The 17030-nt window shown below is 40.4% G+C and overlaps 1 protein-coding gene across 10 annotated transcripts in view; it reads right to left on the reverse strand.

Moving 5' to 3' along the window:
- AGAP1 (ArfGAP with GTPase domain, ankyrin repeat and PH domain 1) overlaps nucleotides 1-17030 on the reverse strand; it is a 400655-nt gene that overhangs the window by 151418 nt on the left and 232207 nt on the right. For all 10 annotated transcript variants that reach the window (XM_068138082.1, XM_068138079.1, XM_068138077.1 and 7 more), the window contains one exon: nucleotides 734-838. In XM_068138082.1, coding sequence (XP_067994183.1) covers nucleotides 734-838 — 105 coding nt within the window. The remainder of the gene's footprint in view (nucleotides 1-733; nucleotides 839-17030) is intronic.

Genomic DNA, 17030 nt, shown 5'->3' on the forward strand with positions numbered 1-17030 from the left:
TTTTACTGTTGCCTGTATTAGAGAAAAATGACAGAAACTGGGAATCCCCTGGGAGTTTCCAAGATCTGGAGTCTCCACATTAGCTCTGTCTTTTGAACTGGCCTGGCATGGAATGAGTTCTGACAAATGTCACCTTTTCTCCTGCTGGCATGGCTGGAGCAGATGGGGTGGGCTAATTCTGGGTCAGATCACCGTGTTCCTTCCACCTGCCCACAACCATATTCAGAGACTGGGCTACACTCGCTGAGAGGGATGGAGAGATGCTAACAGATGCTGGAACACGGTGAAGTTTTATGGCACAGATTTTAACAGCTATGACATTTTCATGAGACTGCTCAGAATTACTTCTCAACAAACCATAATCTCTGTACACTGACCAATACCAGAGACTTGTCTCACTCTTTACTACATCTAGGACATTTTTGATTATAAAAGGCTTCTGTTTTTCAATCCTGAGATTGACAATAATTCCATAAAAATGAAAGTTTAAACTGTTTCAGCTGCCTCTTAGGAACCCCGGTTCCAGGGGATTCAAATGATCTTGACTGTACTCAGACTTGCACCAGATAATTTTATTTCAGATTAAGCCTTTTTGAAAGGGTGGAGAATGAAGAGAGAGAAAGAAGTTCCTCCAGCAAAGAAGAGTCAAAGCAGCCACGTCAGGATGAGCTTGCTGGTATTGTTTCATCAGGGCCTGACACTGCTGAACTCTCAGAGAGCAAGGTGCACTTACATGTAAACTGGGATGGTAGGTCAGCACACCATTGTCGCACAACGTCACATACTTCTTCTTCCACTCTTTATTCAATGACTTGCCACTTCGCTTTAGCAGCATACCCTATTAGAGGGGAAAAGAAAAAAAGATTGAATGCTTTTTTGTCAATGCATACCTATTTAAGACAGAAAGAGGTAAGTGTAATTGCCAAGGTTCTTAGATACGCTTTCCCCAGCATGTTACTCATATTCCCCTGCTTCTCCCACCAGCAGCTTCAGTGTTTGCAATTTAGGAGGAAAAGCTCTAAATGCAGCTTTCATAAAGCGAGTCACGTAAACAGAAGAGACTGGCTTTGTCCAACAGGTAAAGAAAACACTTTTGCACTGAATCCTATGCCCCAGGAAAGTACATTTTCATGTGACACAGAGAAGGGTAACCCACATGCACTCCTAGTTGACAAAGACTGCTCAGTGCATTTCCTAGCTCTCCAAAATAAATAACAAACCACAGATTGAGTAGCTTGTGCTCCCTCCTTTGACATCCAGGCTCAGCCCCTCCACAAGCAGGGAAGAGCACACGTTTGCTCTCATTCCCTTTTGCAGTAAGGTGACACCACAATGGAAATCCTCCCAGCTATTCATTCCAGCAAGAGAGATGCCAATTCCAGGCAACAACAGCAAAATGGAAATAGGAAAAATATGACATTTTCCCAATGAATTATGTATAATTTAATGAAAGAGATGTGATCAGAGAAGAAAGAGGTAGGCAAAGGGACTCACCCCTTCACAAATTGTACTTAACAAAAACATCAGTGGTGAATTACAACAATCTTCCAGTTTAAACAAATTCATCATCACATTCAAATGGACAAGCACTACTACTACAGAGTAACTTGTTCTCAGCTTAACATTAGAAAGTCACTTAGAAAATCAAAACATAACACGCTGTAGCAGACTGGAGAAGGTAAGTAAAGACATGCGTCAGCAACACACCTCCTTAGGAAATTTTAATTTCCAAAACCAGTTCAGAAGGCAGTTCCTAGTGAGTTCATACAGCACTTTGGTTATTTAAAGTCTTACTGTAATGTCCTCATGGACCTACTAGAGGGTAATTCCAGAGATCAAGTTCCAGTAACAGCAGACGGTCAGATTCATTTCATTAAATCATACCCAGGAATCTAAACGAATGCAAACTTCAGAACACAGAAGAAACATGCACTATCAAACATGGTGCTTTCAACTCCCATGGAGCTGTGTTTGTGGTAGCAGGTTAAAACCTTGAAAGCAAGTTATGCTATCTGTTTTCCCATTAAACCCACAGCTTCATAAAAACATCTCTCTGCACACCCAGCCCCAAAGCCATGAGGGGACAAGAGGCGGTTCTGTGCAAGCAGAACTTGGCAAATTCCAGATGTCAAAATGTTCAGCTCAAGTCCTTTGCCACATCTGTATGAACTTAACAACTCTCCTGCAACAACAGAGCTAAGCCCAGCGGAAAAGTCAAGTTCACAATTGCCTGTTCCTGGACACACACTTCGAATGAAACTTTAGAGCACAACCCATCACAATTCAAAGCACGCTGTGGATGGGACTGTAAAGAAAGGCTTGTGTTAGATGACTAAATTACACAGCACTACAAACCCCGAACTTTCTGACCATCTGGGGGTCAGATTTCTTTCTCTTTTTTTGGTGCTGTTCCTTGCTACAACTCTAACTTTTATAAGAGAGATTGGGGTTTCTGAAATGCTTTCTTACAAAAGCTTCTGTGACTGCAAGTCGCACATCCCAATTACCGTCTTCCAGTGGTTAGAGACGTTGTTTTCTTCTATTAAAAAATGAAAGCTTATTTCTGCCTTTGACTTGTCTGTTTGTCTATAGCAGGTGATCTATCACTTCACCTTTCCAATCTTTCATACCTCACCTGCAGCCTTTCATACCTCACTCACATTTAGGGGGACCCAATTCTACTTATTGCTGTGGGGATCAAAAATTACTGTTTCCCTGCACTGGTTTGTTCTTCAGACCTTTTAATGGGGAAAAAGCTGTAAGGATCACTTGGTTTTTTTTTCTTTTCCTCCCTACCCTTGCCTCCTTTTTTTTTTTTTTTTTTTTTAAGTTTTGGAGAAAGGGAAATATATACACTTTACTTTCTCAACTGTCCCTTTGCTAAACAGAAAACGTGTCAATACTGAGGAAATGTTCAATTCATGACAGTCAAACTCAATGATTAATGAAGTCCTACCACTTCCCTGATTATTACTATATGAAAGTACTGCTGCTATCTAGGTGTGAATTATGAAACACTAACTTTGAACCTAAATGAAACAACTGATTCAAAAAGAGGCTTCACCTGGATTTTAAATTGGAATTCCATGCTATCATGTTAAAAAACCCCAACACCTCAGTATTTAATATGGACAACATACCTATTTCTGCCCAACAAATGAATCAGACTTCCCCATCCAGTTTCTTTAGGCACTGCCTCAGCAAAAATAATAGATTTTTGTATTATGTCAGAATTAAAATTATCTTCCAGTACCTGCAGAAGAAACCGCTCTGAATACAAGGAGCTAACTTGAAGTGTTATGAAGAAGAGAAGACAAAATAAAGGACACTTCCCCCCCACCCCAAGGCTAGAGACCACCACTTTGTTTGTGGTAATTATATAGAATGTTCTGAAGAAATGCCCTTAGTGTCAGAGTTTTGATCAGTTATAAACGCACTTCAATATTAACTAAACTTAAAAAAAACCCAAATACAAATGGCCCAGATATGACAACAAACATTACTTCCAAAAAAAAAAACCCAACCCCAATACCAAAAACCCACACCTTTAACTTCAGTCACATTATGTCTACATTTAAGTCACATCAGCCACTCTGCCTAGGAAATGTGATACATGGGTTCCCACTGACCTTCGGTACCTCTGAGGCAATTTTGAGGTAGGTTGGACATGTCTCCAGTCACAGCCAAACAGGCCCCCATGTATGCACAGCATATGGGAAAAAAATACGTTTAATCTCCAAGCTATGCAGTAAGGCACCAAGTAAATCAACTTCCATTTCCAAACAGTAATTTTATTTTTTCCAGTTTGGTCAAAATAATCTTTGCCTCAAATCATTATTAACTGGATAACATCATTTCTCCTAACTTGTAGGCAACCTTTCATTTGTTCCATCTGGAACTGTAGCCCTGCAGGTTGGTGTAGCTGACCCAAAGCCTCCAGATTCAACGCTGAGGAATTTAACACCTCCGATTTCCACACAAAGCAAGAAGAATGTCACACTTCGAATTTGATTTTTTTACCACCTTCCCCCCGAAACTGCAATTCTGTATCCAACGGAGGAACGCTTCTCTCTTGCCAGACTCTGCTAGCTTGTACTTTAAACAATCCACAGGAAAAAGACTTCAACTGGAGTGCATGAACTTTGCTTCTTGGGTTTTGCTCAAGGAGCTGCGTCACCATACAAAGCAAACAGAGGAACCGTCTGTACGTACTGCGAGCTCTTTATTAGTAATGTGTATGCTACATCTAGTCCCAGGAGGTCATTGCAAGCCAAAAGCAATGTTAAGTGTACAAGCTTTAAATAACTTACAAAGTTAATGTAATGAATGTAAGTGTTATCTGAAATCCATCACTCAGTGGCTTGCTGTAGCCTCAAGCTGTGATAAAACACCACTCATAAATTTATATTAAAACTCTGTTCAATAGCAATTATTTACCAACAAAGATTTATTGATTGCATTTGCTGTTAGAGACTGGGGCTCTAACTGAGTCAATCAGCTTACGTTGTTGAGCTTCAGGGCACCAGGAGAAGTTACAGGCTGCCATCAGGCTCTGCATCCCAATCATTACCGTGAGAGCAGGAGCAGCTAATGAAAAGCCACCAGTGGAGGACTGATTGAACTTAAGCTAAAAAAAACCACAACCGCCCAACACTGGTCAAGGGACCACTCTACATAATATACGGAGTTCATCTGAATACTCAGTAATTGGCTAGATCTTGCTGCTCCAGGTGCCTTCCTGTGAGCTACAAATCTGGCTTGCTTAAACACCAAATGGGGAGACAATTCTGAATTTGTTTGAGAGAGATATTTCAGGTTTTAACCAGCAAATTATGAACATTTTAAAAAGTGGCCTCTTGAAGTCACACTGAAGATGCTGGTAGACAAGCAGCCTTAATTTTTTAATACTGGACAGATGGTAACAAAATAAATGCCATCAAAACGAACATGCTGATCATCAAGAGATGTCTACAGCTACTCTCCAGCCTGCAGAATTCCTGCTGTACATGGAGCAACATACTTTGCATGCCCTGTTTTGCTCCATTTAAATGGCCTCGCTTTCCCACATACTCCAGATTTTCCAGAGGCCACAAGACATAAACGGTTTCACAAAGAGGATAATGCTAGTGATCATGACACCATAGCTTACATCACACCATATTTTTTTCTTTCATTTGCTACAGCACTTGACTTGATTTTAATTACCTTTTTTTTTTGTGGTGCTGTTTGTTTGTTTTGAGTAGGATTTGGAACACTTGGCTTTCAGCATGCCAAGAGAAAATGGTAGAGCCCTTGAAGTCAGCGGAGCCAAGATAGGACCTTCTAGAAAAGGAAATATGATTCTTGGGTTTCTGTTTTCTTTCAGAACCTTATACCACTGTCATGGATAAGATGCTGGCACCATGCAAAATTTTTTCTTCCCTTTCCTAATTTTTAGCCAACCCCATACTGTTACCCTGATGCTGTTTTGACAGAATGAAATATGTAATCTTGCACTTAATCATTAACAGCACAAATCCCTAATTTTCCACTCAGGTCTTTAGTTCTCCTGGCTATGATTAGTAGCTAGGAGTGCCATGAATTATCTGTAGCTCTATCACTTGCATCCTGTTCACAAAAAGGAACAAACCTCGTGTTTGTCAGAAACATGCTCCCTCAAATAACTGCAAAGACAACCAGTCATAGGTAGGATCATAAACTGTTACACAGAAGTTCTGGTCAGTGAAACATCTGCTTCCTTTAAATCTATTAACATTGAATCATAGAGTTGTTTTGCTTGGAAGGGATCTGGGAGATCATAGACTCCAGCCATTTAGCCATCACTGCCAATTTCACCACTAAACCACATCCCTCAGCACTTCATTTACATGTCTTCTAAATCTCTTCAGGGATAATGACTCCACCATTTCCTTGGGCAGCCTGCACCAGGGCTTGACAATCCTTCTGATAAAGAAATTTTTCCTTATGTCCAACCTACATCTCTAAACATGGTGAACAAATGCTGGTAAGTCCTCCAGGCTTGCATTGTTAGCCAACTCTATGTAGTCTGGCCAGCACCACTGTGACTAGTCCAGCTCATTCTAATAACAAACAAGAGATTAGTTCTTGGTATCTTTTGCTTTCAGAATATTCAATTGTAACAGCTTTCTAGTCATAAAGTGCATTTTCCCAACATACGGTAGGCAGCAGCTCAAACTATTTCACCTACAAGCAATACTTGTATGATACAGGAAATCTATAGTAGCTGCTCCTCTCTCTTCAACAATTAATTTGAGCAGATACCAGAGTATGCAATTAATCCTCTGGGGAATAAACTGCTGAAAATGCCCAGTGTATTTGAATTCTCCTGTACAAATGTAACTTGTTTACCTGATTTCTTAGTCTTTTTTCACAGGAATTTAAGAGAATGTTACCTGCTCTTTTGGTCAGGTTAACTTAACTGACCCTAGTTAAGTTTTTAGTTAGAAGTCTGTAGTAAACCTCTCTTACAGCAGCAGGGCACATTTGGGGATCAAATGAACCACAAAACAAGGACTACAAGAAAGTGGAGTGCCTTTACAGAAATCTGAAAAATAATAGAATAAACCAGGTTAGAAGAGACATGGTTTATTCTAAAACAGAAGACCTCAAATGTTCTCTGGTTTTAGTATCTAACAATAATCTTAACAAAAACCCAAACCAAAACCTAAAAGGCCTCATATGTTCTTACTGCAGCCAAGCATACAGGAAAACCATCACATCTTCCTTAAAAATGGGCACTACAACAGTAGCAGAGTTTTGCAACAGATTCAAAGATACTTCCCTATTGAAGAAACAATTCAAAGTTATGCTATACACCAGCTTCAGAAGAAAATGAAGCTAGCCCATTGAACCCAATTCTCTAACATTCCCTAAAAACAAGGCAATATCTCAGTGCAATGGGTAGTTATAGCATGAACGGATACCTAATGCTGAGGCTGATCAGGCACTGCTTTCCTCTGGAGCAAAAAAGAGAGCATCTGTGATCTGACTAGGAGCAAGAAATAGTAGCACTACAAAAACTTAAAGGGTAGTCAACCTCCAAGCCATTCTTTTCCAAGCTTTCCACACAAACTACTAGCAAAAACCCAGAGTTACTAGTAAGAAAATTAAATCCCAGAGGTGGGTGATTAGCAAGTCTTTCACACCATTGTACTACTGGCAATGCAGATTGCAACCTCCAACAAATTCACCTCTTTGAATACCTGCAAGAAACCTCAGTGCATGGTAAATAGGAAGAACAAACGTAGTGCCCATTTAATCTGTCTTTGATGATTGCTCTGACAATTCAGGCTCCAGATTTTGAGTTCACCTGACAACTGTGGGTAACACACATGTTCCTCTAGTACGCAGCAAATAATTTTTTTCCAAACTCCTCAGCTGGCAGCTGCAGGTTAAATTAGGCTATGTAGATTAGGCTATGTGCTTCCACCATGGCACAGACAAGGATTCCTCAAGGATATTGCTGACCATAGGAGTTTACTAACCTTACTTACAAGCACAATTTGGTTGAGAAGAGACAACTGCATCACAGGTTGGAGACTAGAAAAGCTGTCACCTGGCACAAACAACTCACCCACCTAACAAGCAACTTTCTTAAGAAGCAAAAAGATGACTATCCAAGAATGCTCACAGAAGAATCTGTATGGAAAGCTAAAGACAGCCCTGCTGCAGCAAGCTGCTGGAGAAATAAACACATTGCTCTGGTAGAGCATCCAAGTCCAAAGCTGCACCCATGTGCAAAACAGTGAGGATAATGCTGCAGACTTCCAAACAGGCACGTCAAAAGATGTGTGTGCAGCACACTCAGATGAAGAACAGACATGATCGGCAAAGTAGGAGACTTCTTGAGTTCTTCAGCTGACAGCTTTGTGAAAGCAGCACTTTTGTTAACCCTAGCCCACAATTATTTCTAAAATTAGACTTTATAAAATCAATAGCACGTTGAGTACTCTACAGTTACCTGTGTGTCTTTTCTGCAGAGTTAAACATTCAATATTGCATTACAAAATGCAATTACAAATATAAAGGAAAGGCACATCTCTTGCTCTGAATGCAGTTTACCCCTCTGAACAAGGCACAGCACCTAGCACGTCACAATGTTTTTCTGCCTGACAGTAGTTTCTGCCTCTGTTGCCTTCTGAGGTTTCTTCCACTTACCCTGGGCTGTTAAAAAAAGAAAAGAAAAAGAATCACAGCCCTTAATGATCTCAAGTAGTTGGTTTATTAACCCCTTGGCATTGGCAGTTGTGGTTTCCCTGACACCATCGTCAGTGCTAATGTGAAATGCACTGCGATGCAAATCATTATCTTCGCGTTGGAGAAAGCAGACGGCTGATGCCAAGGGGTCTAAGTCAGCAGTAGAGCAGCCGGCAGCGATCGGCTCCGTTTGAACTTTTACCTCTTGCTGCAGCTCCAGCATCATGCACTGTGCTCTAACTACACTGGCCACAAATGAAGTTAGAATCCATGCCAATCAGCCTGGTGAAACGCTGCTACTTACACGAAAATTAAAAGGAAAAAACAACGATGGGAAACTGATCTGGTGCAAGCAAACATGACTGCGTGGCACAGTTAATTTGGAAAAGGCTCTAAGAGCAGAAACATTTGCAGTGGTAGAAACAGCTGCGGGGTCAGGCATGAAAAAGAAATAACAAAACATTTATTTCCCTAAAGAAAAAACTGAGAGGATCCATCGTGCAGACATTACTACTTCCAGGTAGGTGATACGGCTTTCGTTACAGTAGTGCTCTCTTCCCCGAACCCTGAAATTCTCTTTATCATATTTTATATAAAGTAGGGATTTTGGAGGGGGGAATTCATGGGAGAAAAGCCATGAAAAGCTTAAAACCCAGTTTTAACTCTCTATCCTGACACTACAGTGTTTCCATAGAAACATGAGGAAGACCACTTAAGAGCAGCTTTTTTTTTTTTTGTAGCCATGTTTGGCACCATACCCCTCCCCCGGACAACCTATTATTTCACAAATGGATGCTTTTTGCAGCTTGTTCTGTGCAGGCTCCGATGAAGGGGGGAAAGAAAAAGAATAGCAGATCTTTAACCAGTTCCCTTGTGGCCCCCTCCCTTTTTTGTTGGTAATATTTCTGTCATTCTGCCAGGGTATATGGTACAAAGGGTTACACTTTAATTGAGCTGTCAGCATCTCCAACAATCCTATAAAACTCCGATTATGCACGGCAGGGTTAGTGACACACTTGTTATTGTGGATGCCCTATTTGCTAAACCCGAGCCCCCCCCTCACAGGTCACATAACCCACGCGACCTTCCTGTCATTAGCCGCGTCTATTCCTACCTCACTGCTGTGAAAATCACACAAGCGAAGGCTTCAAAGCCCTTGCCAGGACTGAATTCGACCAGGAGCTAATCACCCACAAATCCAGCTCAAATGGCAATAATTGGCTAAACTGCTCACCTCTCCAGAGCTCAGCAGTAATTTGGGATAATAAAGAAAAGAATTATTCAGCTAACTGCCCTGAAATGTATGCTTTGTGACCGACACACTTCACATTTTAATAATGATGGACACAAAATCCAATTTAATACAGCATCTACTGAACAACGAAACCAAGAACACTGGCAGGGGGAAAAAAAAAAGTGTGGTGGTTCTTTTTTTTTTTTTTTAAACTGTGTTACACATTATTGTACAGAAAGGATTCACACCTCGTGTTGTCAAATTTTGGGACCAAAAAGGTCTTGGTGAACAACACTCAGAAACTCTGCACTATAATGGGATTTTTTAGAATTATTTTTTTTCCTTTATTATTTTTTTTAATCAAAAGAAGTGCCCTGCACTAAAAAAAAAAAAATAAAATAAAACATTTGCTGTACAGTTATACCTCTGCTCCTTAACCCTTCATGAGGTAAGAAAAACCTTTCTTCCCCCCCCCCCCCGAAGGGTACTTTCTTAGTTCTTGTAGTTACTAGCATTTCCTGACTGGCTCATTTTTCTTGATTTTTACAGTTTGTCCTCTGGTCACTGGAGTGTTGGCATCAATGACCACACCATACATACTTGCTAGATAGGTAACAACGCACCCCCAACGGCTTCATGATGTGACCAGCCTCTCAAGATGGACTGAACTTGTTCAGCACTGCAATGATACTCCATCACTCTTCTTTCCACCCACCCCATTCTTTTCCTCAAATTTCTCCTAACACCAAGAATAATAGAAAATAATACTATATACACACACATAGAGAAGCAGTAATTGCATGCTCTGAGCTGTCCCACTGCCCATATACTTCAAGTGTCCAATTTTCACAGAGGAACAGTAATCACAGGATGCTAAGGTTGGAAGAGACCTATGGAGATCAAGTCCAACCTCCCTGACAGAGCAGGACCATAGAATTTAGTGCAGGTTGCATATGAATGCATCCAGATTGGTCTTGAAAGTCTCCAGTGAAGACTCCACCACCTCTCTGGAGAGCCTGTTCCAGTGCTCTGTGACCCTCACAGTAAAGAAGTTCCTCCTTATGTTGAGGTGGAGCTTCCTGTGCTGTAGATGAAGATGCCAGATCTCCAGAGATGCAGTCAATGTATGCTGGGCAACTAGCATTCTATCATAGGAAACATTCCTTCACCCTCTTTCACCTATTCATCCTACCTGCTAAGGGCACACATGGAATTCACATCTTCCAGACACATTGCTGCTTCAGAGTTACTGAAATGTTACCAAGTGTAGCTATAACTCTCAAACTCAGTGAGTGAAATGTTTCTCCACACAAGGAGTGTTTCTTGCCGGCCTAGAAAAGAGTGCCATGTATGGATGGATTCTGGGAGCTCTATGTCTCTGCATGTCAGCTGCCAAAAAGATCCAAAATCAGGAAGCAGCAATTCTGCTTACTTCAGAGAGAGATCACAAGTGTTGTTTCAAGACATTAATTTAGAAATGCCTTATACCTCATCTAAGGCATTCACGTACCTTCAGTTTTGTAAGTTAGCACAAGGTGAGTCAGAAAGAGCAGTCACCTAAAGGATTACTCGCTCAAATGCTTGAGTCAAACACCATGTAACTGGGTTTAAGCCAGAACCTATTTCCTAAAGATCACAAAATCATGTTTCATGCTCTTCTAAGAGCTGTAGAAAAGGAAAAAAGGCTCATTTAGTCATAACCATGTTTCTTGTACTACCTGATGATTACAAGAAGAATCCCTTTGAAAAGGCTGGTTTAATACAGCTGTAACATCAGTACACACTTTGTTTCCCTTAGAATAGACTCTCTGGTAAAGTGCAGAGTGGTTTTTTTTTTTTTTTTGTTTTGTTTTTTTGTTTTTAGTTAGTTTGGCTGGTTTGGGGTTTTTTTGTTTTGAAAAGAGGAGAAAATGGAGAGACAACCCCACTCAATGCCAAGATGGCATCAGAGCTGGTTACATGGATATCACATGCTGTTTTGAGATGACACAAAGAGCAGCAAACCAACCATCTTGTGATATTTGAGATGCAATGTATGCTCTGATGGCCATGATGAGCTGCCAAATCTAGCCTACATTCAGACATAGACATTGCAGCACTTGTGCTCAGTTTCTTCTTGAAAACGAGGAAAACTTTCAATAAATGCAGAACATGCCCAGACACAAACACCAACTGTATAGAGAGACAGTTATGACCACATCCCTTTGCTATCTGCTGGACATCCAAGTTGACTTGGAGACAAACCGTTTCTAAAAAAATATGACACATCTACTAATGAATGGCAGCAGAGCTGTGTCCTTTGAAACAAGCCTTTTCAGAGTATGCACAATTCTCCTTTTTTTCCTGAAAAAAAAGTAATTTCTGATTATTCTGATGATTCAATCTGGACTTCATAATCTGAAAACAAAATCATTCTGGCTTCAGCTAGAAATACAGAAAGTGGATATCTAATTCACTGCAAAAAACTGGTCAGAGGCTGGTCAGCACAGGTCAAGGACCATGACTTGAGTCACACTCTTGGGTGCTTTGAGAGAAGAAATGATTTTTATTGGATGCAAAATTTCCCTTGGGGAGCCACATACACAACACCTTAGACTACTTCTGCTGATCACAATATGGAAAACAATGGTCTGTAGGTTTTTGCCTTTCAAAGACCACCTAGATGTCTACTGGAGTAGAAAGTAACTTCCTCAGTTTCCAAGAGCCCCAGCAGCAATCCACAGCACCAGCAGAGCCAGGGAAGAAGAAAGGCAACTCTCTACAGCAGAAACTTGTAATCAACTCTTCTGAAGCCTCTACACTTGCTTAATATATGCTACATATTTCAAGACTCTTTTGCGCCAAACCATCTCCACCTGTACAATGCCTCCCTAAACTCCAATGAAAACCTACCCAAGGCCACTTCCAGGGATCTAAGGGGATAATCTAACTTTCAAATACAGGTTTATTACACTGTGTTCTTAAATTGTTACTGCAAAAAGGCAAAGCTACTGCCGTCATTAACAGCAGTAGTACATTTTTACTGTGATAGATGGTATAGAAACTACAGTTAAAAAAAATACGAGAGACATTGCCAGTGTCAGTCATTGGAAAAAACTTTTCTGAGAAATTATAAATCACTGCTTTTGACATGGGTATTACTAGGTTTCCTGAAGTATTAACCTGAGACAACCCAAAATTTATTTAATATGCCTCAAACCAGTACTTCTGAGAAAAAAAGGCTAGTTTTGTCTGGGCCTGCTATGTCCTATCTACAGCACACCCTCCTCTTCTCCCCCACTTACCAAGCTTTGCATTAATCAGTGCAATTTCAAAATAAAGGATTCTGCATATTGTGTCAGCAAGTTAAAAATTGTAATATTGTTTTAATGTTAAAATCACTCCAGACACAATACTTCCTATGCAGTATATTTCATGGCTCATTTCCTTCAACAGATATTAAGCTTCAGTCAACAATTAACTACTGCCACCTTCTTTTATTTATTTATTTTTAAACCAAGAAGATTTAGCAGAAAAGCTAAGGCACAACTTGAATTTATTAGATGGGTGTTAATTCAATGTCACCAGTTTATTTTCCTTCTGTAAAGTATCCATTCTTGAGAATGATAGGGTCACTTAATCTACATTTGAGCTGAATTGAAATTCAGATTTGAGCCACGCAGCACATATTTTAGCCAAAAAACTGCTGTAAGTGCATCAGTTTAAAAGACCATTTAAACTGTTAATTGTTTTTCACTTAGCATATAAGATCATTCTCAAACATAACCATTTAACTGAACATTTAAATGGCATTTCGTATACAGCACTTGCTCTGTTCATACTGATAGGAAAACTACATCAGAAGAAATGAGCAATGGGAGCCATTTGTTAGTTTTGTGCAATGAACCCATCAGTGCTCCCTTTCACTTCAGTCTGGCTTTACCTGCAGTTTCATAGTGCTGCTGCTTCAAAACCCAAACACAAGGTGAACCACCTTACTTCCCACTTGTTGAATCAAAAGACATTTTTATTATTGTAACAGCAAAACTAAGTGTTGATGGAAGATGCCATGCTACCTCTCCGCCCATTCAGAAGAATGTTAGAGTGCACTTGGGATGTAAACCCAATCCCTTGCACAAATGTAAACCAAAGCTGTATTTTGCAGGGTCCAGAGCAGGGCCATGAAAATGATCAGGGGTTTGGAAAACCTCTCCTGCGAGGATAGGCTGAGGGAGCTGGGGTTGTTCAGTTGGAAGACAAGAAGGCTGTGGGGAGACCCTAATAGTGACCTTCCAGTACCTGAAGGGGCCTACAAAAAGGATGGAGAGGACTGTTTACAGAGACCGGTAGTGAGACGAGGGGCAATAGTCTCAAACTAGAGAAGAGTAGATTTAGATTATATGTTAGGAACAAGTTCCTCACCATGAAGGTAGAGGAATACTGGAACAGGTTGCTCAGGGTGGTAGTTGAGGCCCCATCCCTGGAGATACTCAAGGTCAGGCTTGACAAGGCTCTGGGCAACCTGATCTAGTTGAAGATGCCAGTGCTTACTGCAGAGGGAGTTGGACTAGGCGACCTTTGGAGCTCCCTTCCAATGCAAACCACTCTGTGATTTCACAAGACATTTCACATCCATTAGAAGCCTTAAGAATCAGGAAGCAGATGCTACATTTTTTGATGACACACACAAATGGTATCAGAAAAGGCATACTATGCAACACTACGGTGGTCTGGCCCACAAGCCCACAGGAGCATAGTTAACACGAGATGCTGTAACAAAGGTGGCAGTGGTTAAATTCCCTTGGAAATATATACTGCTGGAAATGGCTGGTATATAAGGTGGCAGCAAACTGTGATGCTCCAGAATGAGGATCCCATTATGAAAAGTCCATGGCTAGGCCACAGTCCGCTTCAGGCATTTCTGTCAGCACATCTTTTCAGGCAGTTCTGTTAGCATCACATCTTTCAATATGAAGCCTTAGGATCGACTTCTTCTGTGCACTCTGCAATACAGATCATGGATTGCTTTGACATTCCTCAGGTAATTTAATGCACTGGTCACTCAGCATTTTAATGCTGAAGCATACTATGTAGTGACTGCAGGTAGCCAGCACTATACATTTCCATGAATGAAGACTTACATCTGAAGGAGACAACCCAGGAATTCTTAAAGCAGAAAATCAAAGATGTTTCGAGAAACAAAGGTATTTGCTCCTCCTAAAAGTCAGTAAAGATATACACAGCATATCTTCCCTGTAAAAGCTGTCTTTCACACATGTTGATCATTCCATTTTAAGCATACATGCAACATCATTAATATTTTAGTTGAACAAGCAAGAGAAGAGCGCCTTACAAGTGAGCTGCTCTCCTACAGAGGCTATTACTCTTTTATGAGACAGTATCTGAGAGCCAGGTCGCTTGCAGGCAACAGAGAAGAACACTATGTTCACAAAAGGTAATTTATAAACATCATTTATGAATTTCTCTGTGCAGTTACGTGGTTGCAGATGAGGCATATTATACCATTTGGAGACAATCTCCCTCAAAAAAATATAATCCATTATTTAGTTAAGTCATCAGCCACAGACAAGACGAAAGACTAATTTTTAACCACCTAAGTTTCTTTAGATAAAGAACGTGTTTGCAAAGATAAAGAAATATATATAAATAAAAATGCAAGGTACCCAGAGTGCAGCTAATGGGATTTGACGCTGGCTTTAATTTTAATGAAGAAAGTTGCCAGTAGCAACAAAACTGTCAGCAGCAGCCAAGCACCATTAATAAAGACCCAGACAACATTAGTGGCACGGCAACAGTACAAAAGGTTCCCCCCGGTTCATGCTGTGCTAAATTGGCTGCCCAATTTTTCTTAAGTGTCCATACTATTTAGAAGACAATTTATTAATTTTTGTCATCCATTGTCAGTAGACAGGCCATCATTTTGCATCCTGAATTTGAGATGAAAACTAATTGAAAAGACTGGCAGTATTTATGAGGGGTATTATTTGTCAATTACGGCTGATGATAGTACTTGGTACCACCAACTTTAATACTCCATGCTTGGGTGTGTCAGTCAGACTTCTTGTCATTTCTGTGTTAGCTCTACAAAAGTGACAAAAGGCAATGATCAAATCAATTTAAAAAACTCGTTAAGGAAGAGGGGCCCATCATTCCCTGCTCTGAAATCATCAGGGTATGGAAAGAAACACAGAGATTACCCAGGAAATCATAGCTTTCTCTCACTGACATCTTCCAGGGAAAAAGCCCCCTCTCTTTGTTTCCTACAAACAGAAGAGATTTGTAAATATGTCATGACTTAAATGATCCCTTTTTTCCTGGGACTGCTGAAACGGTTTTGGTATCTTATCACTGCCTTTAAACTGTTTCTTTTGCAAGGTTGAAAACCTCAAAGGTCCTCAAATTCTAACTGCGAAGTGGCAAATCTTAAGCCCAGTCATTGCAGCTTACCTCTTACTCCATCAAGTTGGCAATATAAAATATAAATAAAATAAAAAGCTTTCATCATTTGAAAGCTTTCAGCACTATTTTCAGCATCTCTCAAGAGAACATGCTGTAAAACAGCACCATAAACTGAGTGTTTAAAAGGCAAAACAAAACAGTATGTACCTCATGCTGTACCCTAGAGATTTTAAAACAAACAATTAATACCCTGGAAGGGCAGGAATCTGACTGCTGCAGATGATATATCATACCCTGCTAGGGCATTGAACTGCCTGTAGTATCACAGCATTAGCTGCTACTAGTTTAAGTGTTGGCCTGTAATCTGAAAAGGATCTGGATTTGTGGATCTTGCTCAATCTGCCAGAAATTCTCCTATCTTCCAAACTGAGGAACACTTCCAAAAACCTAGTGAAAACTATACAAGAATAATATTCTTTTATCGTAAAACCAACCATGTAAACACTAACTCAGTTCAGACTGAACTCATCCTATGAATGCACACGTGTGTCCAGAAGACACTGTCAGTTTTGTCTTTTCTTCAGGGATAGTGTTTCCCAATACCTTACATTTTAGACTCACATTTAAGGCACAAGCTTTTTCTCTCCTCTGCTTCCTAGAATTAAAAATAACATGGATTTAGTTATCCTTCTGCATGAGATGAGTATCAACCTTGCATTATGTTAAATATGAATTATCAATCTGGAAAAAAATCTGGCACAGTTCTTACATTACAGAGATGATCATTAGCTTCTTTTCTTCCACTGTATTCATGCTTGGTCTCTCCTACATATAAAACACCAGTAAGTGCCTCTTTTGGGGATGAGAAAGCTGTTTGCTTCCTTTGATTCACTTCCAGTTGCAAGATGCAAACCCAGCCGTTCTAACCCTCAATTTGGAGCTGTGTGTAGGAAAATCCATGACTGCCATGAAAGGCTCACCTAGCCCCATTAAAAGAGGATAGAAACCTTGTTGATTTCCAGCAGGCAGGGTTTTTTTTTTTTTCATTACAGAATTAGTGAAATGGTGCCAGAGAGGCCGGTCAGAGTCCTCCAGTATCCAATTGGCAACTCTGTTTCCATACAGTGTAAGCACTGAATACATAGGTTTGGGGATGAGGGAGTTGGTGGGCTGTTAAGAC

The sequence above is a fragment of the Melanerpes formicivorus genome, unplaced genomic scaffold, assembly GCF_026170545.1.
Source record: "Melanerpes formicivorus ecotype bairdi unplaced genomic scaffold, bMelFor1.0.p_v2 SCAF_5, whole genome shotgun sequence".
Classification (NCBI taxonomy): Eukaryota; Metazoa; Chordata; class Aves; order Piciformes; family Picidae; genus Melanerpes; species Melanerpes formicivorus.